This window comes from Hibiscus syriacus, unplaced genomic scaffold (genome assembly GCF_006381635.1).
Source record: "Hibiscus syriacus cultivar Baekdansim isolate YM2019G1 unplaced genomic scaffold, ASM638163v2 tig00111402_pilon, whole genome shotgun sequence".
Lineage (NCBI taxonomy): Eukaryota > Viridiplantae > Streptophyta > Magnoliopsida > Malvales > Malvaceae > Hibiscus > Hibiscus syriacus.
In genome coordinates this window covers 8,447,448-8,467,343 of record NW_024063082.1, presented here as the reverse complement: position 1 = coordinate 8,467,343, position 19,896 = coordinate 8,447,448, and the positions used below count along the sequence as shown (strand labels likewise).

Genomic DNA, 19,896 nt, shown 5'->3' with positions numbered 1-19,896 from the left:
TTTTAATTTTTAATAGTTATATCTTTATGACATGTTTTCGATTGTTTAATCGTTATCTTTGTTTATTTTTTTTCTAGGGTTGGATTTAACATCGTAATGACTTACCATGATGACGCTTATTTGTTATTATGTTGATCTTTCCTGCTTTGGACTCTCATATTGTATTTAAATACATGATTTGCATTCGTGGATTGTTTTCTCACATCACTCATCTTCGATTTACGGTTTGCCGATGGTCTTTCAATAGTTTTTTTTCTTTTATGATTTGTTTACTAATGCGATTAGATCTATTCATATCTACTTTTTGTTCAAGTTTATTTAATTATATTTTTTTAATCTTTTCTCATATGATTATTGTGTGATCTTAAATGACTAGTTTTATTGCGTTAATGATTATATAAAAATATTCTTATTATATGTTTAGTTTAGCGCTATAATTGTAAACTTTAATAATAGTTTAGATATTTTATAATTTTAATAAAATCAGCTGTTTTATCAATATAAAATAATAAAAAATTTCACTATATTAATATTTATGTAACTTGATGAATATTAAATGTATAACCGAGTCTATTTCTGTTGTTTAAAATATTTTGTATTTGATGCATTACTTTTACCTAATTTAGGAATTCGTACCATTTTTTCTTACCACCTTAATGGAAAAATTAATTGAAAGTTTTAGAATAAAAAATTACACACACACACGTGTGTAACTGATCAAGATCTATCTGCACAGTATAAAACAATTTTAATTTTATATAGATTTAAAATCATTGGATGAATAAAAATAAACAATTGAGGTTAACTTCTTACTTTTTTGGGCTAAATATTCTCATTTCTATTTTCACTAGATTCGTAAATTTGTGTAAAATTAAAAATTTTACATTATGTAATTAGATCTTATCATACACAAAGAGAAAAGATGTCAAAGCCTAGGATAGTCGTCCATCTATCTGCTTGCTCTTCGCAGACAGGGATCATTCTCATGCAGCAGCAACTCTAACGAATCAGGTGGGCGAGTGAAAGTTCGAAAACCAAACGGAAGATTCGACGCTAAATTAGTCATACCATCCGCTACCGTACATTGTCATATTTTTGTTACGTTAATCGTGTTGTTATTATAGGTACGAAGATATCATCCTCTAAACAAAGATGATCTGCAGGTAGGGTCACTGGTAATGGAAAAATTACAACAATACATTTGTAAGATTAAAAGATCACATATAATAGGAGAATCTAACTATTATTGCCAAATCCAACGTTTAAAACCACATAAAAGTTTTAAAGAAAGACGAGACTACAGCTAAAAGCTAATTATAACCTACGAAACCACTAAACTCTAGAAACTATGATACTCGGACACGTGCATACATCCGATACGAATATTTATATGATTAGATTCTTTTTATATATTTAGAGGATCTTTAGAGATCGTATTTTCAAATACAAGTGTCAGACATGAATACTTTACAAAAAAAAAAACCCAAACATCATATCTTAAAAATAACTAAGCTGTGATCGTCTACACAACTACCAAAATCAACTGTTCTTAGAAATGTTTTTGTTAACAAACGGCAGATTGCCAAATATAATCGATTCTTGAAATCTTCTAACCAACATACTGTTGAAAAGAAATGAAGGAAATAGAAATGCATTATATAGATATAGGTGAATATTTGATGCACTGATGTATACTTCTATGTAACATCAGTAAACTAGATGATGACCTTGGTTTTAAAAACCGTAAAGCGTCCTAAAGCGCCTAGGGTCCTAGATGCAGAAGCGCTAAGCGAAAGTGATCGCTTTATGCACACGAAGCACCAGAAAGGCCAAAATTCACAAAAAAAATACAAAAAATTTATAAATTATCTTATAAATACTTAAATATCAAAGTGTCGATGCATATATTCAAAACTTATAAGTACTTAAACACCAAAATATAATTCTCAATTTACTTATAAGTTATAAACACTTGAATACTTATATACCATTAACCATACGACTATACAAGCATATTAATCTCAAAAGATTGTCTACACCAAAAGTAGTCTAAAGTGAGATGAACAAAAGTATTTTTCTAAACCCTCAATTCCTTATAACTAAAAATCCTCTAAATCGTCATTGTCATCAACTCGAACAACACCATCTCCTTCATTTTTTTTTATAGAAATAGGAGGTCTCATTAAAAACCTCCCTCATAGTTGCCTCTTGAGAAGAGGCAACTAGCGGAAGGAGGAAAAGAGTACCTCAATATATTAATAAACCAGAATTACATACAACTATAATTTACATCATCACCCGAAATAAAATACCAAACATAACCACTAACACTAAGGACATTCAACCTATCCCCTCCTTAGCTAACTTGTCTGCCTCCCAATTACAAGCCCTAGGGATCAGCCTAACCATAATATCCCTACCAGAAATTACCTCCCCAATTTCCCGAACCAAAGAACTGAAGAACGAAGGGGCCTCAGAAGGCCTGAAAATCCAATCAACTACACCATCTCCTTCATCACTAGACACTCTAATATCTTCTTCCATCTCATCTTCATCAACTAAGCATCTACGAGATAGTCTACTAGAGATAGGTTTATGAGCAGTAGATTTTCATTTATCATTTCGTGATGGTCTGGCTATTTCATTCGCATTTTTACCCTAGCCCGCCTAAATTAAAAGCCGATCTAAGCCTGATAATCTAATAGCCTGCTAAACCCTAAACAAGCCCAAAAATCATATCTACTAAAGCCCAGAATCGTATCTTCTAAACTCGCAATTAAGCGCCGATTACTACCGCTTAATGAATTCGTAGCGCTTTTGCTATGCTGAAGCGCCAGGGGCCTCGCTCGAGTCGCTTAGCGCTTTAATCGCGCTTAAGCGACTCTTTTTTAAACACAGATGATGACACATCATAAAAATAAATTAAAATGAGTTTTGTTCTAAAATTTTATCATGATATGTCAATATGTAATTCACTTCTGGCACATAAAATTATAATCTAACAGTGCATCAAATTTTAATCCTTTATACACGCTACATCTATTCACTCACAGACCACTCCTCTCTTCTTTGGCTTCAAGAGCATCCACGTCTTCATTCGATAGAAGGTCAAGAATGGGTTTATAATTATCCCACTCCTTTCTTTTCCTGAAACGGCAGAAACAAAAGGCAAACCATAAGCATCTTTCTTTAGAAGTTCTCTGAAGTGATTGAGCAAGCAGAGAGATCAAACATGAGTGTACTTATAACATAAAGAGCATCTATCAAACAAATATAGAAAATAAAAATGCAACAAAAGGTTACATCAATGCTTTCAAATTGATAAAAGATTTCAATGGTTATGTTGAGACTTCAACCAATCTGCCGACGACATAACTCAATTGCTTTACATCCCTAGGAAATATGGTATAATGGAGAGTTTGACGGTTGCAATAAGGTAGGCTTTATCTTTTAGGTCTTTTAATGGAACCATTAAAGGTAATGCAATCCATAAGCACGAGTGGAAGACAAGAGTTCGACAAAAGGTGATGTTAATGTTACACTTAAATTTAAAAAGCTCATTACCTTATTTGAAGAAACACAATTCAAAAGTGCTTAGGAATTCAGGTATTAGATGCTCAAATACAAAGTATCATTTCACTTAAGACATGGAGCTGTCATGCAAATCATAAACTACCATGACAGAAGAAACTAAGGTTTGGGTTTGGCAGCCTAAATTTGAATGTGGATTAAGCTTTATTAATTTATATTCTTTCGATTTTAAATTTATGAATTCTTTAATCTGGATTCAAGTTCAATATTTCAACTAATCTTAAATTTGTGATGTTTTCTAAATTCTAATATGGGAACATGTAAGAGAGTCCTGTTTGTGCTGACTTCTAAAAATACATAGCACAAGAAGTATTTTGAAACACTAGTGCACCTTTTAAATTTGACACAAATCCAAATAAAACCATTCACAAACAATGAATTTGGATCTTGAAATCCAAACCTCACCCTTAAATACAGTTTCCAAATGGACCATAACAATTTTTCAAGGCTCAAAATAAAAAATTGTCTGCACGAGATTGATCTAGAGGGCATACCGAACAACACTTGATCTGAAACTGAATAACTTCATCAGGTCCAATGCAGCACCACTAGCTTTACTGCGAGAGGGGAAAAACAGAGAGTAATGTCATCGACATGCACACAACATGATTACTACATTGAAAGGAAACAACACAAAAACCTGATAGGGAAATGTTCAGCTGCTCGGCGACCCTTTTTGTTTAATCTGTTCTCTCTTGCTGAAGTTACATTTTGAATTGCAATCTAAAATGCATACCATTAAAACGATATAAGAACAGCCAGACCATACAATTCATAACATCAATGACTAAGATAAGGTAGAAACACTTGATACCTACCTCATAAAGTTGCTCCCTGATTGCTAAGGAAATTGCAGGCTGCAAAGAATAAAGATACCAAGTACATAAGATATGTTTGGCAGAAAAATAGAATGAAACAGGGTAGATGAATATTTTATGAGTATCCTTCGAAAATGAATTGTTTACCCCAACTTCAGGGTCTTCAATGCCTAAATCTTTGCAGAGAGTTCTAGCAAATTCTTCGGGGTCACTATCAAAGTTGTTCAAGTCCTACAACAAATTAAGATAATAGATTCAAAAATCTCATTGAGAAATAATTGCAAAGCTCATAAAAGATAAATGATGAGCAAGCATGAGAAAACACAACAACATGGATATGAATCTGATAATGATATGATACAGAATCATTTTTCAATTCTCACCCATAAAAACTGATCCCGAATAATGGTATGATTGACTCGAAGATCAAGCTGATGAAGTCCATTTGATGGATAAGTAGGTGTTAGAAAGTCATTAAAGGAAAAAGGAAGTATTTATACAAATCTTCTTGGTAGTTTATTTATGAAAGAAACCTTAATTGGAACGATCTTGTCACCGACATACATGTCCTGACCTTCATATGATCGAAAGGTAGCAAGCTGTGACTAACAAATAGCACGCAAAGTGAAGAATAGAATAAGGTCAAGTAAAACAACAAATCGGATTTAAAGTGCAACTTCTTTTTATTTTATTTTATTTTTTTGAAGATTGAAAAGAGAGGAAGAAAACGGTTATAGTTACCTGAATGGACTGAACGATTTGCGGAAGGAAACCAGGGGAAAGCTTCAAGTCTTTTACAGTCCTTTTTGCAAACATCACCACCTCTGAATCTGGATCTTTTAGATACAAGCATGCACACACGAGAATTCATTCGATTAGCAAATTCAACTAAGGTGGCGTTCAAGAACTCAGATTTCAAATGATAAATTTGAATTAAAAAAGAGTATAATCGCGTAATAGAACACATGAAAATGTAATCAATATTTATGAAATTGAAATTTATGCCCCCATATTTTAACTGATTCATACATAATGTATGCATTTTCCCACAGTTAATATAACAAACGAAATCTAAATCCAAATTTCCAAACACAGCATAAGAAGTTCCTAGAAATTTCTTGCATTCATGAGAAACGATATAAGGTTTGATGCATACCATAAGGGTTCCAAGTGAAAGCGTCTTTATACCGCTGCCCATCGACTTCGATGTCCAACCTAATGGGTATCAAATTCTCGGCTGTCGGCCTTCAATTTTTGGTTCAAAATTAGCAAATCAAGCTTTTAATCCTGATAAACAAAGACTCAAAACCTAAAACCCTAGAAACAAAGAAGAGTTAGGAGCAGGGAGCATACATCCTGAACTTCAGAGGGGCTTTCCATGAGGCTGAAGCCAGCGATTTCATATTGATTCACGTAAGACAAACTTTCCCTCCTTAATTTTCGACCTCCATAAACAAATTACGTTAAAGAATTCGAGTCTCTAAAGCCTAGGCTAGTCCAGTGTTGCAAGCCAAATTCGTAATGGAAACGGAGAAGGAACAAACTAAGAAGAAGGATAGAAAATGTAGATTACAAATTCGAAAAGTGAGAAAATAGAGAAGAAACAGAGAAATATTCAATTGATATTTTAACAGAAATTACAAGCATACCACTAATTAATTTACTTAAAACACAACATGCGGCGTTTGATTGGATGAAATCCCTTGGAATTGGTGAGAATTGAAATTCAATTTCACCACTTTCTCATGTTTGGTTCAAGTTTTTCAAGGGAATTGAAATCCATGATAGAATTCAATTCCATCAAATGAGGGAAAGTGAATTCCATCAAAAAAAATAGATGGAATTCAATTATCTTATTGGAGGGAATTGAAATTTGATCATACTACCCTCATCAATTTTTTGGTAATTTATTCATATATATTGAATAAAAATATTTTTTTATTATTTCGGGTCGGGTCGAGTTTCTAATTCATATATTCGGGTCGGATCGGGTGAAACTTTATTTTGGTCGGGTCGGGTTTTTTTAAGTGTGCTATTTAGGTCGGATTCGGGTTTAGGGTGAAAAAAACCGGACCGACCCGAAAATATATATAATTTTACCTTATATATTTAGAAATAATTATAATAATACCCCTCTATATATATTTTTTTCAATTAAGTCATTGTTTTTATTAAATAAAAATAATTTTTTATTATTTCTGGTTGGGTCGGGTCGGATTTCTAATTCATATATTCGGGTTGGGTCGGGTGAAACTTTATTTTGTTCGGGTTGGATCGGGTTTTTTAAGTGTGATATTCGGGTCGGGTTCGGGTTTAGGGTGAAAAAAATCGGACCGACCCGAAAAAATATATAATTTTACTTTATATATTTAAGAATAATTACAATAATACCCCTATATATATAATTTTTTTCAATTAAGTCAATATTTTTATTGAATAAAAATATTTTTATTATTATTTTGAGTCATGTCGGGTCGGGTTTCTAATTCATATATTGAATAAAAGTAGTTTTTTGTATATTTTTTGGTAACTAATTAACATACTCCGATTGAAATGTATCGAAATATTGCTCTATCTTTTAGTAACTTATTAACATATTTTGATTGCGATGATTTTAACTTATAATGTTTATTAACATGATTTTTATAATTTATTGAAATGAATAATCAATCAATAAAATAAAAATTTAATATTTTTTAATTTTTTTATAATATATTACTACATGTAAGTTGTAAAATAAACTAAAATAAAGTAAAAAAACAAGAAGGACAATTCTGTCATTTTACATTATTGAAATCAAATTCATTTGACATGTCTGCGAACCAAACAAAATATGTAATTGGATTCCAATTCCATTTCCTGTCAACCAAACAGAATATGGAATTGAATTCCAATTCCTACAAATTCTAATTCTTTTACAGATTCTAATTCCCTCATAAACATTCTAGCGAACCAAAAGCCACCTCACTGTCTTTCCAATATGTCCGGTAACAGCCAGATCCAGAAGAACCCTAATGTTCGTCGTCAGCCTCTTTTGGGCTCGTCCAATTCAAATCTGAACCATACGGTCATGGATCTCAAACATGGCCCAAACACAATCACAGTAAAAAAATTGAAATAAAGTCCCCTATTGTTTGAGATTAAAGGTACGTTTGTTTATTTCTCAAAAATAAAATAAAATAAAGGTACGTTTGTTTCGTTAATTTCATTTTACAAAAGAATATTTTTATATTTTTCTAATGTTTGGATGAAGAAACAAAATTAGTCAAAAGTAACTAATTTTGTTTAATTAATGGATAAAATCATTATTTTTCATAAAATAATTTACAGATTGAAATTCGATAAGTCATTTATATTATGCTTCACTCCTCATGTTTCAAAGATTTTGACACCTAAAATTAATATCTGACCAAAGATCATCACTGATACATACTTCTTTTTCATTGGTGACAATAACTCATGTATTTATATCATGTATTCATCTTTCGTAAAAATAATTATTAGAATTTCTTAATCTTTTTCCCTAATTCATATCGGTAAAAATTAAAAAGTCAATGAAGAGAGAGAGAGAGAGAGAGAGAGAGAGAGATCTCCAAATGTTTATTGCAACTTTTGAATGTTTTAAAGAAGTGAAACAAAATTCAACCATTTTTCGTTCAATCTATAATTTTTAAAAAATAGTGTAAAAACATTTATTTTTCTTATTCATTTTTTGAGTAAAAAATGAGAGAAGTTAGTAATTTTTCTTATTTTATAATACATTAATTTATACCTATATAAATAAATATATGTTTTAACAAAGTCTAGTGAGATCCCTCATTTACTTTTAATACGCTCATTAGGAACGTTTGAAGAAAAAGAACTTACCTGAGTATAAATAAGCTAATATTTGTATCATAAATAATATTATTAAATTATTATAATCTTTTAAAAATAATATTATTAAGTTTTTAGTTACTATAATCAAGTCAATTCTGTCTGCATGTTATAAGACCGATTATATGTGCACATATCACAAAGAAAGCTGTACCATCCAAAGAGAAGTTGAATGAAATTACCAAATATAAAACTCTTTCAACTATTACCAAAGGAAATCCGGAAACGAACAATTCATAATCGCAAATAACATAAACGAAACATTAAAATATAACTGAAAAACTACAAAAATAATACCAACATCTCGATAAGAGTTCAATCCCAACTGAAAATGAGATTTCTCAGATACTAGGTCTCTTAATAGAAGAAGCCAAGTACTTTTCCACCTACATTCTTTCTTCTGGCTTCTTCGTGGTCCATTATTCCAGCAGATGTGGTAAGAACAATATAGCCAAACTGCAACAATGAAAGCATAAAAATCTCAAATATAACCAAGCTTCTTTTTAAAATTTTAATCGGTAACCAAAAATCTCAAGCCAAACACAAAACTCGAGCTTGACCAAAAATAATAAAGTTCGAAGTATAACATGTAATTCCAACTCATCAGTAAATGAGCTCAATTTAGCAAGCTCATACAATTCGATTTTTATATTGGACCAAGCTCGTGCTTTAAAAGTGAGTGTTAAATTTCCAATCAAGCTTTTATCTTCTTAAGTTCAAGTTCAGGTCAACTTGATCACAAATTACAACCATAGATGCCACTTATAACCTATATAAGAAATAATAATATTCATAAAACAAAGTACATTTATTGAACTCAGATAATACTTACCAACAGTTCTTATAAAAACATTTCCATCAAAAACTAAACAAAAAAAGTTTAAAAGGTCATGAAGTTTATTAGCTGACCTGTCTGGAAGGAAGTAACCGAGCAGTCCAACCCTCGATCTCCTTCACTCCGATATCAAAACGAGGACTGATGACCCCACACTTGTTCAGCCTTCCATTCAGTTCAACCACAATTTTACCGGCTCTATGATCATCTACATACTCAAACTCTCCAATGTAACCTGCAATGCACATCAAAAACTCATGTATCTACATTATGCATCTTTCATATCACTATAAGTCAGATTAAAGCCTATGTTGCTCTAAATATTTGAAAAAAGTTGCAAAAATTGAACTTATCCATGTATGATATTTACTTGAATTTGACACACCTAAATCCTAGTAATCGTAGAGTCAAACTAGAGTGAAGGCTAAGAGGCAGAGATTATAAGAGAAACAAACCATGCTTCTGCATCACCAAAAGGAACTTGATGATAACTTTAGAGGACGGCCTGATCATCACTTGCCGTTTTCCCCTCTTCTCCGCATTGTACATGCTCTTGAGTGCATCATTCAGAACGCTCACCCTCACCATTTTTCCAAATACAAGCTGCTCCTGCTTCTGATTTTTTTACAATAAATAAGTAATAATCATTGCATCCATTTCTAAACCATATTCAAATCAAAATATGTTTTCTCCCAACAGATTACATGACCGTAAGCAATTCAAAATCAAAACAAGGAAACCGTTTCAACCAAACCCAGATTTTTCTTTTTCTAGGCTAAAATAAAGGAAAATGGTCAAGGGAACTCATTTAGGAACATAAAAAACAATGGGTAACGGATCCTATACTTTCTATAAGCCCACAACAAATCATTAGAGTTTTCTTCTTCTTTTTTTTATCTTTTTTGAGAATGGAATACAAGATCAAATAACAATAACAAACATTCAATTAGAACGAAAGTAAAAGTCTCATGATCTACAAGCTGAAGAAAAAAAAGTGTATAGCCTACCTGTAAGCAAAAAGAAAATGGCAGCCGCGTCAAGGTTGCTTCAAGAGAGGAAGGGTCTGTTAGGGCTTTTGGCTTTTAAAGGGGCGGTTGCCGGTTGCAATGAGAGTAATGAATTCGAGGGTTAAGGGTTTTCTGCGGGGAAGTATTACGTTGCGGTACCTTAATATAAAACCGATAACGTATTTTTTTAACAGTATATTAAGACTATCGCACGCGAGTATTTTTTTTTTCTGCGAGCCCGCTAGAATCATACGATTTAGAAAAGCGTCGATCATTCAAGTCATTCAACTATTTTATTTCTTTTTTTTCCAAATAATTTTTTTTCAAGTTAAAATCTTTATATTTGTACGATTCAAACAACTTTAGAAGTAAATGATTTATTATTATTTATTGAGATTCTTGGTTTAAACATCATAAATGTTGGAGGTATAAGACTTCAATATCAAATGTTAAGAATATTCTTTAAATAAATATTACATTGTATTTACCATATATTAATAAAAAAATCTTTAAATTATTTTTTGTCTTTTGAATAATAAAAGTAAAATTTATTTAAATTCTTATTTTCTTTTATGGAAGGTGGTCAATAAATTCTTATATTATATTTTATTAAACAAACCGGTCAAATACTTTTTATTAAATAAAATAAATAATAGTAATGGGAAATGGTCCCATTAACACTACTGTCAACAAAATAGAGCTTTGAGATTTTGAAAAATAAAACAAGGCCACTAAGAAGTTTAAATCAAATTGAATAAATTGGAGAAGCTCTGATCTTTTTTCTTTTCGGATAAGGGGGGAGGCAAAAGCCTTATCTAGTGATTAACAAATTTAACATAGGGGCGTTATTCTGTATAGTATTGGTTGATTTGTTGTTTGATTGATGTTGTGCTGATTGTTCCCATAAATTCTTGCTGCGTTTCAGATAAATAAGTTTACAATTATCTAAAAAAATTAACACAGGGGGAGCAGATATTTTTCTTGTAGTCAGCGGCAAGATCTCGTTCGAAGGATAGTCGTGTAGGAGAACGACGAGTGAAGCTTAGTCATTCCTGTGAAGGAAATCCATGAGAGATATGTGTACCATCTGCTTCGGCTACGGCGCGAGGAAATAGCTCGACGTGTAGAGAAAGCCCATAGTCGGTGTTGGAATCGTTGAGGATCTCAATCGTTTTGCATTATCGGATTGAAGCTGTAAGAGCTCAATTCATTGCGTCCAAGTGAGTAGGAGTCCGGTGAAGATTCCGCACAATTCAGCCTGGAAAAGTGAAGTAACACCTAAGTTCCTGTGGAAGTCGGTGAGCCAAGAGCCATCGTAGGCTCGAATCAGAATCACGCTTCCGATAGAGCCAAAACCGGACTGCAAGTCTACTGAAACATCAGTGTTGAGGTAGCAACAAATGACAGGGAGTGGATTCCATCAAAACAAATTCAACAAGTATGGTAGATCTAGAATTCATCTGCCATTCGTCGCACAAGTGAGATAGAAACATATTCAACATGAATAGTACTTGGATGCAAGCATACAACAATGTCCACGTTATAATGGCAGTTTGGTTTAGTTTGCTTAGTGAATGCTCCAACATCCCCATCTAACGCAAGCCATGAAGTCTCCACGTTGAGGCCATTCAATGTCCAATCCACTCCATACATTCATCGCAAAAACATTATCGCAAGCCACATGGATAATCGTTAAAAAAAATATACACATAAATGACTAAGACATTTTTATTATTACCATAAGATATAGAAGGTTAAATACTACAACAACCTTGTTAAAATTGATGTCCCTTGTTCCCATATGTAATGGGGTAAGGGGAGGTAAGAGGCTGCCTCCAATACTAGGTTGAGAACAATTTTTGTAGGAGACCTCCAAATTATAAAATACCCTCCATGAGACTCGATCCCACGACCTCAAGGTTAAGAACCTTGTGCTCTATCAACTGAGGTTTAATTAGTGAAAATTTGAGGTTGAGAAAAAAAATACAAGGATGAAGGTTAAACATTTAGAAAATCAGATATATTTAAATAATATATGAAGAAATTGTTAATTATTATAAATGTCTTTGGTAAAAGTTATAATATCTACATGAGACTTCTTATAATTTTTTTTATTTTTAAATTAAAAATCGTAATATGTTAGGAATATCTATAATAACTGACTTGAAAAATGTATAGTTCAAATATTTCTAATTCTTTAAATACTCAGTCTTTAAAAATCGTAGTTTTTTTTTAAAAAATCAAAATTTAACATATAAATAATTAAGACATATTTTTATTATTACCACTGTTGTTGTTATATGATAAGAAGGAAATAGAGACGTGGAAGATTGCCCATGTCAAATATCCATCTCCTTTACATTTGAAAATGATTGTATGGTTCCATTATTTTTACCCAACAAAATGATCGCGTGATTACTTTTGGTACACACAAATTGTTTGAAAGGGACATTTCCCAATCTTTTTTTTTCATAACTAAACTGTCTCGTTTTCTCTCCGATTTTTCATCTCGTTCATGAATCAGACCCACTAAGGTTAGCTATTTTTTCCCTGTGTAATTCTATACAATTCGATATGGGTTTGCTGTTTGCATGCTGGGGTTTGTATTATTTTAGGAATATTTTAAAATGCTTCGAAAAATATAAATTTATTGGCTTGTTCTCTTTCATCTGGATATTGATAATTTCATTTAAACTTTGTTCATTGGCTTTTGTGTAAGTTAAACTATATATATGATTTCATTTATATTTGATCAATTAATTAATGTGTTTTCCCTGCATTTGTCTATTTGGAACGTTTTGAAATGTTTTGAAGAATCTAAATTTACTGTACTTTTCTCCCCTCATTTGCATCGATGATTTTATTTGAGTTTGGCTCCTGGCCTGTTGTAGAGTAGTTTGACTGCATAAAATTATTTTCTTTTTGCTTTAATTTCCTTTCTACCAGTTAGTTGATGTATTATTACCATGATTCTTTTATATATAATCTTTTGTGGTCCTAAACATGTAATGTTCATGCGTATGTTTTTTTTCCCTCCTCTTGCTGTTTTTTCGTGAATGCTATTTTATATAGTATATATTGATTGTATCCTTTGATATTTTTGTTTTTGATTTAAGGTTTCAGCATCTTGATTTGAAGTGAAGCTTCTGGATTTGTTTGATTAGAAGGATCTTACTTTTATTACAGTGCCTTTATTTGATTAGCATCATGTTGGTGGGAATTTCGGAGACAGTTCGACACGTTTTATCTGGGGCTGTACCTCAGTTTTTAAGTAGTGATCTGTTTTCTAGCAATTCGGATTTAGTATTTTACTCTAGACTCCACATTAAGTCTGCGGAGAAAAAAGGCCCAAGGTACTTGCAGTCCTTGAAGTGTTCAAGTAAGTCGCGATGTCAAATGGGAAGCTATAGGTGTAAGCGACTGGGTGGTGGTTTGTGTAGGGATACTGCAATTGACAGATTGAAGCTTCTTAGTTGCAAATGCCAGCAGGCTGAAAGTGTGGGTGGAGCAGATACAGATGAAGGAAATGCAGCTTGGTTTGTGGATAATGCAAAGAAACTTAATCTTAATGGTTCAATAAGCTTGCAAAACAATCTGGAGTTTGTGGATGTTGAGCAATTGAAGAGAGAAAATGAAGTCTCGATGTCAAATGATAAAGCTGGAACAGGCACAAGCACCTTTGCGGCAGCTAGTGTAGATTCTATTGAGGAAGAAGCGTGGGAGTTACTGCGTGCTTCCATGGTTTATTATTGTGGAAGTCCTGTAGGAACTATTGCTGCCAATGATCCCACATGTTCCAATGTGTTGAATTACGACCAAGTCTTTATTCGTGATTTCATACCTTCTGGTATTGCTTTTCTGTTAAAAGGAGAGTATGAAATTGTTCGGAACTTCATACTTCACACACTTCAGTTACAGGTAATTTCATATCCAATAGTATGATTATTGTATTGACAATTTCTGATGGTAATTTTACTTTTTGGTGGATCTTTCAATGTATTTGTAAATTATTTATTCTCCTCTGATTCCTTTACAAGGACAACTTTGTGCTTTGCGTGTTTACTTAGGATCAAAGAAAAAATTGTCCTAGCAGGTTAGGGTTGGTCTGCCAACACCATTATATGGTGACTGTTTTTTCTTTAAGTTGGTTCTATTTAAGTTTGATGATTATTTTTCATTATTAAATCTCATGATGATTCATTCATCTGTGTTTCACTTTTCTTTCTTATTGCGTAATTGTTACGGTATATATCTATAAGTGGTTCACATATTCCTAAAGCTTTGTTTGTTACCTTGCTAGTTACACCCATAGTAGAAAGCAGGTACTTCTCTAATCAGCACTACTTGGTGAAATAGATGTGCCAAGTGACTCGTTTTCCTATAGATAAAGAAATATCTGGTGACATAAGCTCTTCGATGTTACTTCTACCGTTGAGTTTATTTACCTCTTATCTTCCTATATTTGGTTAGTATTCAATAAAAATGGAGGGTATAGAAATAGCTAAAGTGAGTATAAATATGGATTTAAACATGTCTATATCTATGATCATGTAATCTTTTAATTGATAGCTTAATCAATATCATTAAAGGATTCGGCTCTAATGATCTTGCTCCGGTTATGGTCTTAGAATATTATGGCAAAATTTATTTCATGTAGCAAAATGATCTCTTCTTTTAAGTGGCCGTGGATGAGAACAATTAAAAATTTCATTCCACATGTGCAAACTTCTTGTGTTGGAACCACCGTGACAACTCTATATATGCAATAATATCAAATTGAGATGCGGGCTAGGTTTCATCTTCATCCGTGTCCATACAGTTCTCGATATGCATCCGGATCTATATACATTTGAAAAATTTGTGTAAAGTTGTTTGAATTTGAGTCCTACTATGATATAAACTCCTTGGTTTTACCTTATTTTTTTAATATATTGTATACTTGCTCGTAGTAGAGTTGGGAAAAAACAATGGACTGTCATAGCCCTGGTCAGGGATTGATGCCTGCAAGTTTTAAAGTGCGCACAGTTCCTCTTGATGGTGATGATTCAGCAACGGAGGAGGTATTGGATCCCGATTTTGGAGAGGCAGCTATTGGCCGTGTAGCACCTGTTGATTCTGGTAAAATATTAATAAGTCCAGAAAGAGTTTCTATTTTCTATTTCATTCATTGAAATACTTTGCTTCAATGAACAACCTCTTTCAATTGCAGGATTGTGGTGGATTATATTATTACGAGCATATGGCAAATGTTCGGGAGACCTTTCAGTTCAGGAAAGAGTTGATGTCCAAACCGGAATCAAGATGATTCTGCGGCTATGCCTTGCTGATGGTTTTGATATGTTCCTACATTGTTGGTTACTGATGGTTCTTGTATGATAGATCGCCGCATGGGAATTCATGGACACCCTCTAGAAATTCAGGTAAATGAAAAATAACCTCTAGAGCAATTTTGTAAGGCTCCATCTTGTATGTTTCCTACATTGTTGTTCCTTTTGGCACGTGATTTTTTTCTTTATAAAAGTTCCTATAGGATAAAATAGAAAACACTATTGTTGGAGAGTTACATTTCTGTTATTTCAAGAAAAAGTGCTTCAAAATTTGTTCCGAGAATTGTCATAAATACCTTGCTTCCCTTTGATTTATGCCGCAAGTTGGTTGAGTTTACGGATATAATGTTTACTTTGATGTGCATGGATTGGTGACATTTAAAATAACAAATTACATGCTTTGTATGCATGAGGAATTTAAATCAGTGTGAAAATGAACCTGATATTCAGATGATTTTGCATTTCCGTAGGCACTTTTCTATTCAGCATTGTTGTGTGCACGTGAAATGCTTACTCCGGAGGATGGATCGGCTGATCTTCTCCGAGCATTGAATAACCGTCTGGTTGCTCTGTCATTTCATATCCGAGAATATTACTGGATTGATATGAGAAAACTTAATGAAATTTACCGTTACAAGACTGAAGAGTATTCATATGACGCCGTTAATAAGTTCAATATTTATCCGGATCAAATCTCTCCTTGGTTGGTGGAATGGATGCCTAATAAAGGAGGCTACCTGATTGGGAACTTACAACCAGCTCATATGGATTTTCGATTCTTTTCTCTTGGAAATTTGTGGGCTGTTGTAAGTGGCCTTGCAACAACCACTCAGTCACATGCTATACTGGATCTCATTGAAGCCAAATGGATGGATTTGGTGGCAGAAATGCCATTTAAGATCTGTTACCCAGCTCTTGAAGGTCAGGAGTGGCAGATAATTACAGGCAGTGATCCGAAGAACACGTACCATATCTCCCTTAAATATAATAATGTTCTTATTTTTTTGTTGGCATCAGCATTTGAATTGCATATTTGTTTAATGCAGGCCTTGGTCTTACCACAATGGTGGTTCCTGGCCAACTCTACTCTGGCAGGTTAGTAATATTGGCATTCATTTAATTTCTCTAAATTTCCTTGTTAATATCCGGATCTTAGGTTTGCATTCGACGTCTCTAAATTTTGAGGGGTCTTCAGGCTTCCCTATGTAGTTGTAAATGACCATCCAAGTTATAGATGTGCATATATATAGAGGAAAATTGTTGATGCTGTCGATATTTGGTCGGTTGTGGCTTGTAATTTGTAGATACCAGTCTGGCTGACTTTTAGCCGTAGGTATTGTTGTATTATTGATTATGTTTAGCATATTTATAGCTAATATTAAAATATAATATATCGAATGTTTTGCAAATCAAAAGCAATTTGCTTTTGGGTGTATGCTTTTCAACCAATTGATGAAACTCTGATACTCGAATCCCATCATACAGCTCGCAGTTGCATGCGTGAAGATGAATAGACCCGAAATTGCTGCAAAAGCTGTTTCAGTTGCTGAGAAACGCTTATCCAGGGACAAATGGCCTGAGTACTATGATACTAAAAAGCAAGGTTCATCGGAAAACAATCGAGACTGTTCCAAACCTGGTCTATTGCAGGATTTCTCGTGGCAAACTTCTACTGGCGGACCCGAGTGCAGCTAAAATTTTGACAACCGAAGAGGATTCCGAGCTTGTCAATGCCTTCTCCTGCATGATCACCGGTAAACCGAGAAGGAAACGTAGCCCAAATAGTTCGAAAAAGACATACATAGTGTGAGGTAACCGAGTTGTATGCATAATTGATTTATGGTTACATTTTTTTGTCTCTAATGGCCATAATTTGGAATTGGCTGTTAAAGCTAAATAGGTGGTGCAACCACCAGATTCATGTACCCGAATACTTGGGTAAAGATCGTTTCTCTGACTTGGGGTATAATAGGTAGTACTTGAAACATATTTTATTCTTCTACGGACAATTGGAACGGTTCATTTGTTAAGCTGTCGTATATGTACGTGTGTGTGTATATATATATATACATACATACTGAATCTCTGTCAAAGACTTGATTGTAAATCATGAGAACGTTACACATATGGAGTTGTTCTTCATGATCATGACACTGATGTTTTTGGATGTTGGACATTGACGAGTTAGACTTGAATCCGGTAAGATGTTTGGTTCTGTGTAGTATATTAACACGGCGAGATGTTGGCCCGGTATAGAATCAGTTCGACCGGTGAGAACTTGGACTAAATATTAAAATTTTAGGGAAGGATTTAATTAAAAAATATTAAAAATTTAAAATAATTATTTTTTTAATTAATTCAATTTTATCTAATTTGATTCGATTTGGCATCCTATTCACGGCTCCAACACAGCCCTCGCATGACTTTGCGACATTCTCGAAGCAACCAAAATGAATATAAAGTTCATAACTTCATGAAAGAACAAACTTGAGAACATGCGTTAAATTTTCCGTATATTTAAAGGTTCTTTAAAGACCATATCTTTAAAGAACAATAAGGCTTATGATTGTTTCTGCATACTAATCTTCATGATTAATATGAACTATAGTTCAATTTATTGGACATGATTTATAGTTAAAATCCAATTATATTTAAATTTTATTATCTTATTTTAAATTTAATTATAAATAGATAAAAATTAGTTTAAAATAAAATATTTTTATAAAAAACCAATTGAGCCAAATTCAAATATGGGCATAGAAAAATCAGTAACGGGCCACGGGTAGGTGACGTGGGCCTGATGAAGATGGTTGTATAAGGCGTTGTTGCAATTCACGCGTCACTGCAGCAAAGACGGTTTTACGGTCAAACAGGCAGAGGAGGGAAGAACAAATGGCGGCAAAAGAAAACCATCCGAAAAATATAGAAGAAATTTCAAAACCTAAAAAAGGCAAAAAAAGTTAAATAATGGTAATTATTATTGTTATTATCTGGAATCTGCACCTCCATTGGTCCACCTATTATTTCCTTTTCAGTGTAACCGTTTTTATGATATCAATGAAGGTATTCTTTAATTTTTATTTAGCCTTTTTTTCTCCTGGTGTATGTTTCAAAGTTGTTTTCGATCAAATATTGTTGTTTTTGCCCTAAATAATCTGTTCATCCTTGTTGAAATGTTGGAGGAAATTAAAATAGTCTACGGTTCATTTTGTTCCTATGATCTCTTAAACCGAGTTTAATGGTAAAATTGCTGTTTGATTTCTGAGATATTGGGAGCAAAGATAGAAGAAAGCGAACTGAAGAGTAAAAATTCCTTTTTAATTCCCCCCCCCCCCAATGTTCTAATATCTTTCAAATGTATTCATTTCGCCTTAAGATTAATCCATGTTTTGATGCTCAGAAAATGCACAAGAAAAAATGAAACGAAATTACTTCTGATTTTAATATCTAAGATAGCTTTTGCTTTTAGAATGTTGTATGATACTAGGATATATTGTAATCAGTTGAATCCTGCTTTGGCTGTTGATATTCTCTATGTGTTTGTCAATTGTTTGTTAAACAAATGGTTGAATTGATATTTATGTTGAATCTTTCATTTACGACTTTAACTTATTTAAGTTTGTAATAAATATATGTTTCTTGTGCGATTATTGGACGATTGCTTTGATGGATAAGAATTTATGCACACATGCATGCGAGACGTGTCGTATCAACTTTCCGTTATTGCCGATCATTGATGATGCATTCAATGATCGCGTGTATATATAAGGCTTTGCTGAAGTCTGGTGGAGGGATTTGCAATCATTGTAGGAGTTATACTTGGTGGTTACATGTTGCTTTTGATTTTTATTAGCTGCCAGGAAATCTTTTTGTTAATTGAAAAAGTCTTATGAATTCAAGAGTAGATTTATTATGTTTTATTACTTGAAAATAAGTTCGCATGCACTAGTCAAGTGAATCGAAGTTTATACCCTGTTTTTCGTTTGATGCTTGTATAAAGGGTTAGGATAACTATTGAGCTACAATGCTTTAACTGCAGTTTGAATTAGGCTAAGCAACATATGATGATGTAGAAATTGACTAAGCTTCATCATGTGTGCATATATATAATATTGCTTTTATTTTGTTGTTTTCTAGTGTACTTCTTATATTTGCATGCAAGCTTGCTTGAGTTTCTTATCTATTTTTTACCGTGTCTAATTTGATCTTTGACCATCATTTCAATTTTGAATGCAGAGAAAGTGTTTGAAGACAATGTTGTATATGGCATTCAAGCTCAATGAGGTAATGAACTACTTACAAGTTCTCAACTCTTTTAAGCAAGCTTTTGCCAATTATTTTTTAATCTTGAACTTCAAGTTCTTGAAAATTTTCCTTGTGTCGAATGTCAATGGGGGAAAAAAGCTAGAAAACTGGGAACTTTTCAACCTTTCTGGCAAACT

General features: G+C 32.9%; 3 protein-coding genes across 6 annotated transcripts; 1 reads left to right on the top strand and 2 right to left on the bottom strand.

Annotated features, from left to right (window-relative positions):
- Positions 1–2,898: 2,898 nt before the first annotated feature.
- LOC120161887 (chromatin structure-remodeling complex protein BSH-like) lies at positions 2,899–6,004 on the bottom strand. 3 transcript variants are annotated; one of them, XM_039172097.1, is made up of 10 exons: positions 5,763–6,004; positions 5,566–5,654; positions 5,151–5,245; positions 4,943–5,008; positions 4,793–4,840; positions 4,557–4,640; positions 4,410–4,448; positions 4,232–4,314; positions 4,086–4,148; positions 2,899–3,147 (listed from the first exon to the last, which is right to left on the bottom strand). In XM_039172097.1, the coding sequence occupies exons 1-10, from the start codon at positions 5,810–5,812 to the stop codon at positions 3,048–3,050; spliced, it is 717 nt and encodes a 238-aa protein (XP_039028028.1). In that variant the 5' UTR covers positions 5,813–6,004; the 3' UTR covers positions 2,899–3,047. The 3 variants fall into 3 exon arrangements, with proteins under 3 accessions (XP_039028028.1, XP_039028027.1, XP_039028029.1); XM_039172096.1 differs by having other exon boundaries at positions 4,943–5,014; positions 5,763–6,003; XM_039172098.1 differs by lacking the exons at positions 4,793–4,840; positions 4,943–5,008 and having other exon boundaries at positions 5,763–6,002.
- Positions 6,005–8,458: 2,454 nt separating this feature from the next.
- On the bottom strand, positions 8,459–11,538 carry LOC120161860 (40S ribosomal protein S15a-1-like). 2 transcript variants are annotated; one of them, XM_039172070.1, is made up of 4 exons: positions 11,533–11,538; positions 9,576–9,729; positions 9,195–9,355; positions 8,459–8,741 (listed from the first exon to the last, which is right to left on the bottom strand). In XM_039172070.1, exons 2-4 carry the CDS (start codon positions 9,706–9,708, stop codon positions 8,643–8,645), a joined length of 393 nt encoding a protein of 130 aa, XP_039028001.1. In that variant the 5' UTR covers positions 9,709–9,729; positions 11,533–11,538; the 3' UTR covers positions 8,459–8,642. The 2 variants fall into 2 exon arrangements, with proteins under 2 accessions (XP_039028001.1, XP_039028000.1); XM_039172069.1 differs by lacking the exon at positions 11,533–11,538 and adding an exon at positions 10,128–10,237 and having other exon boundaries at positions 9,576–9,735.
- Positions 11,539–12,538: 1,000 nt separating this feature from the next.
- Positions 12,539–17,397, top strand: LOC120162378 (neutral/alkaline invertase 3, chloroplastic-like). The gene is given in 10 exon segments (XM_039172535.1): positions 12,539–12,661; positions 13,244–14,045; positions 15,080–15,245; positions 15,337–15,465; positions 15,468–15,547; positions 15,925–16,418; positions 16,501–16,549; positions 16,940–17,048; positions 17,051–17,110; positions 17,113–17,397. Coding segments are annotated over 9 exon segments (1,950 nt in total). The 5' UTR covers positions 12,539–12,661; positions 13,244–13,334; the 3' UTR covers positions 17,265–17,397.
- Positions 17,398–19,896: the final 2,499 nt, after the last annotated feature.

What these genes read in the sequence shown, in the direction of transcription:
- LOC120161887 (XM_039172096.1), bottom strand. Translation starts at nt 5,812, where the DNA reads ATGAAATCGCTGGCTTCAGCCTCATGGAAAGCCCCTCTGAAGTTCAGG. An exon ending in GCCCCTCTGAAGTTCAGGAT is followed by an intron (nt 5,655 to 5,762) that starts GTATGCTCCCTG and finishes CAAAAATTGAAG; the next exon opens with GCCGACAGCCGAGAATTTGA. An exon ending in ACAAGATCGTTCCAATTAAG is followed by an intron (nt 4,841 to 4,942) that starts GTTTCTTTCATA and finishes GGACTTCATCAG; the next exon opens with CTTGATCTTCGAGTCAATCA.
- LOC120161860 (XM_039172070.1), bottom strand. Translation starts at nt 9,708, where the DNA reads ATGGTGAGGGTGAGCGTTCTGAATGATGCACTCAAGAGCATGTACAAT. An exon ending in TTTGGTGATGCAGAAGCATG is followed by an intron (nt 9,356 to 9,575) that starts GTTTGTTTCTCT and finishes TGTGCATTGCAG; the next exon opens with GTTACATTGGAGAGTTTGAG. An exon ending in GGTTACTTCCTTCCAGACAG is followed by an intron (nt 8,742 to 9,194) that starts GTCAGCTAATAA and finishes TCATTGTTGCAG; the next exon opens with TTTGGCTATATTGTTCTTAC.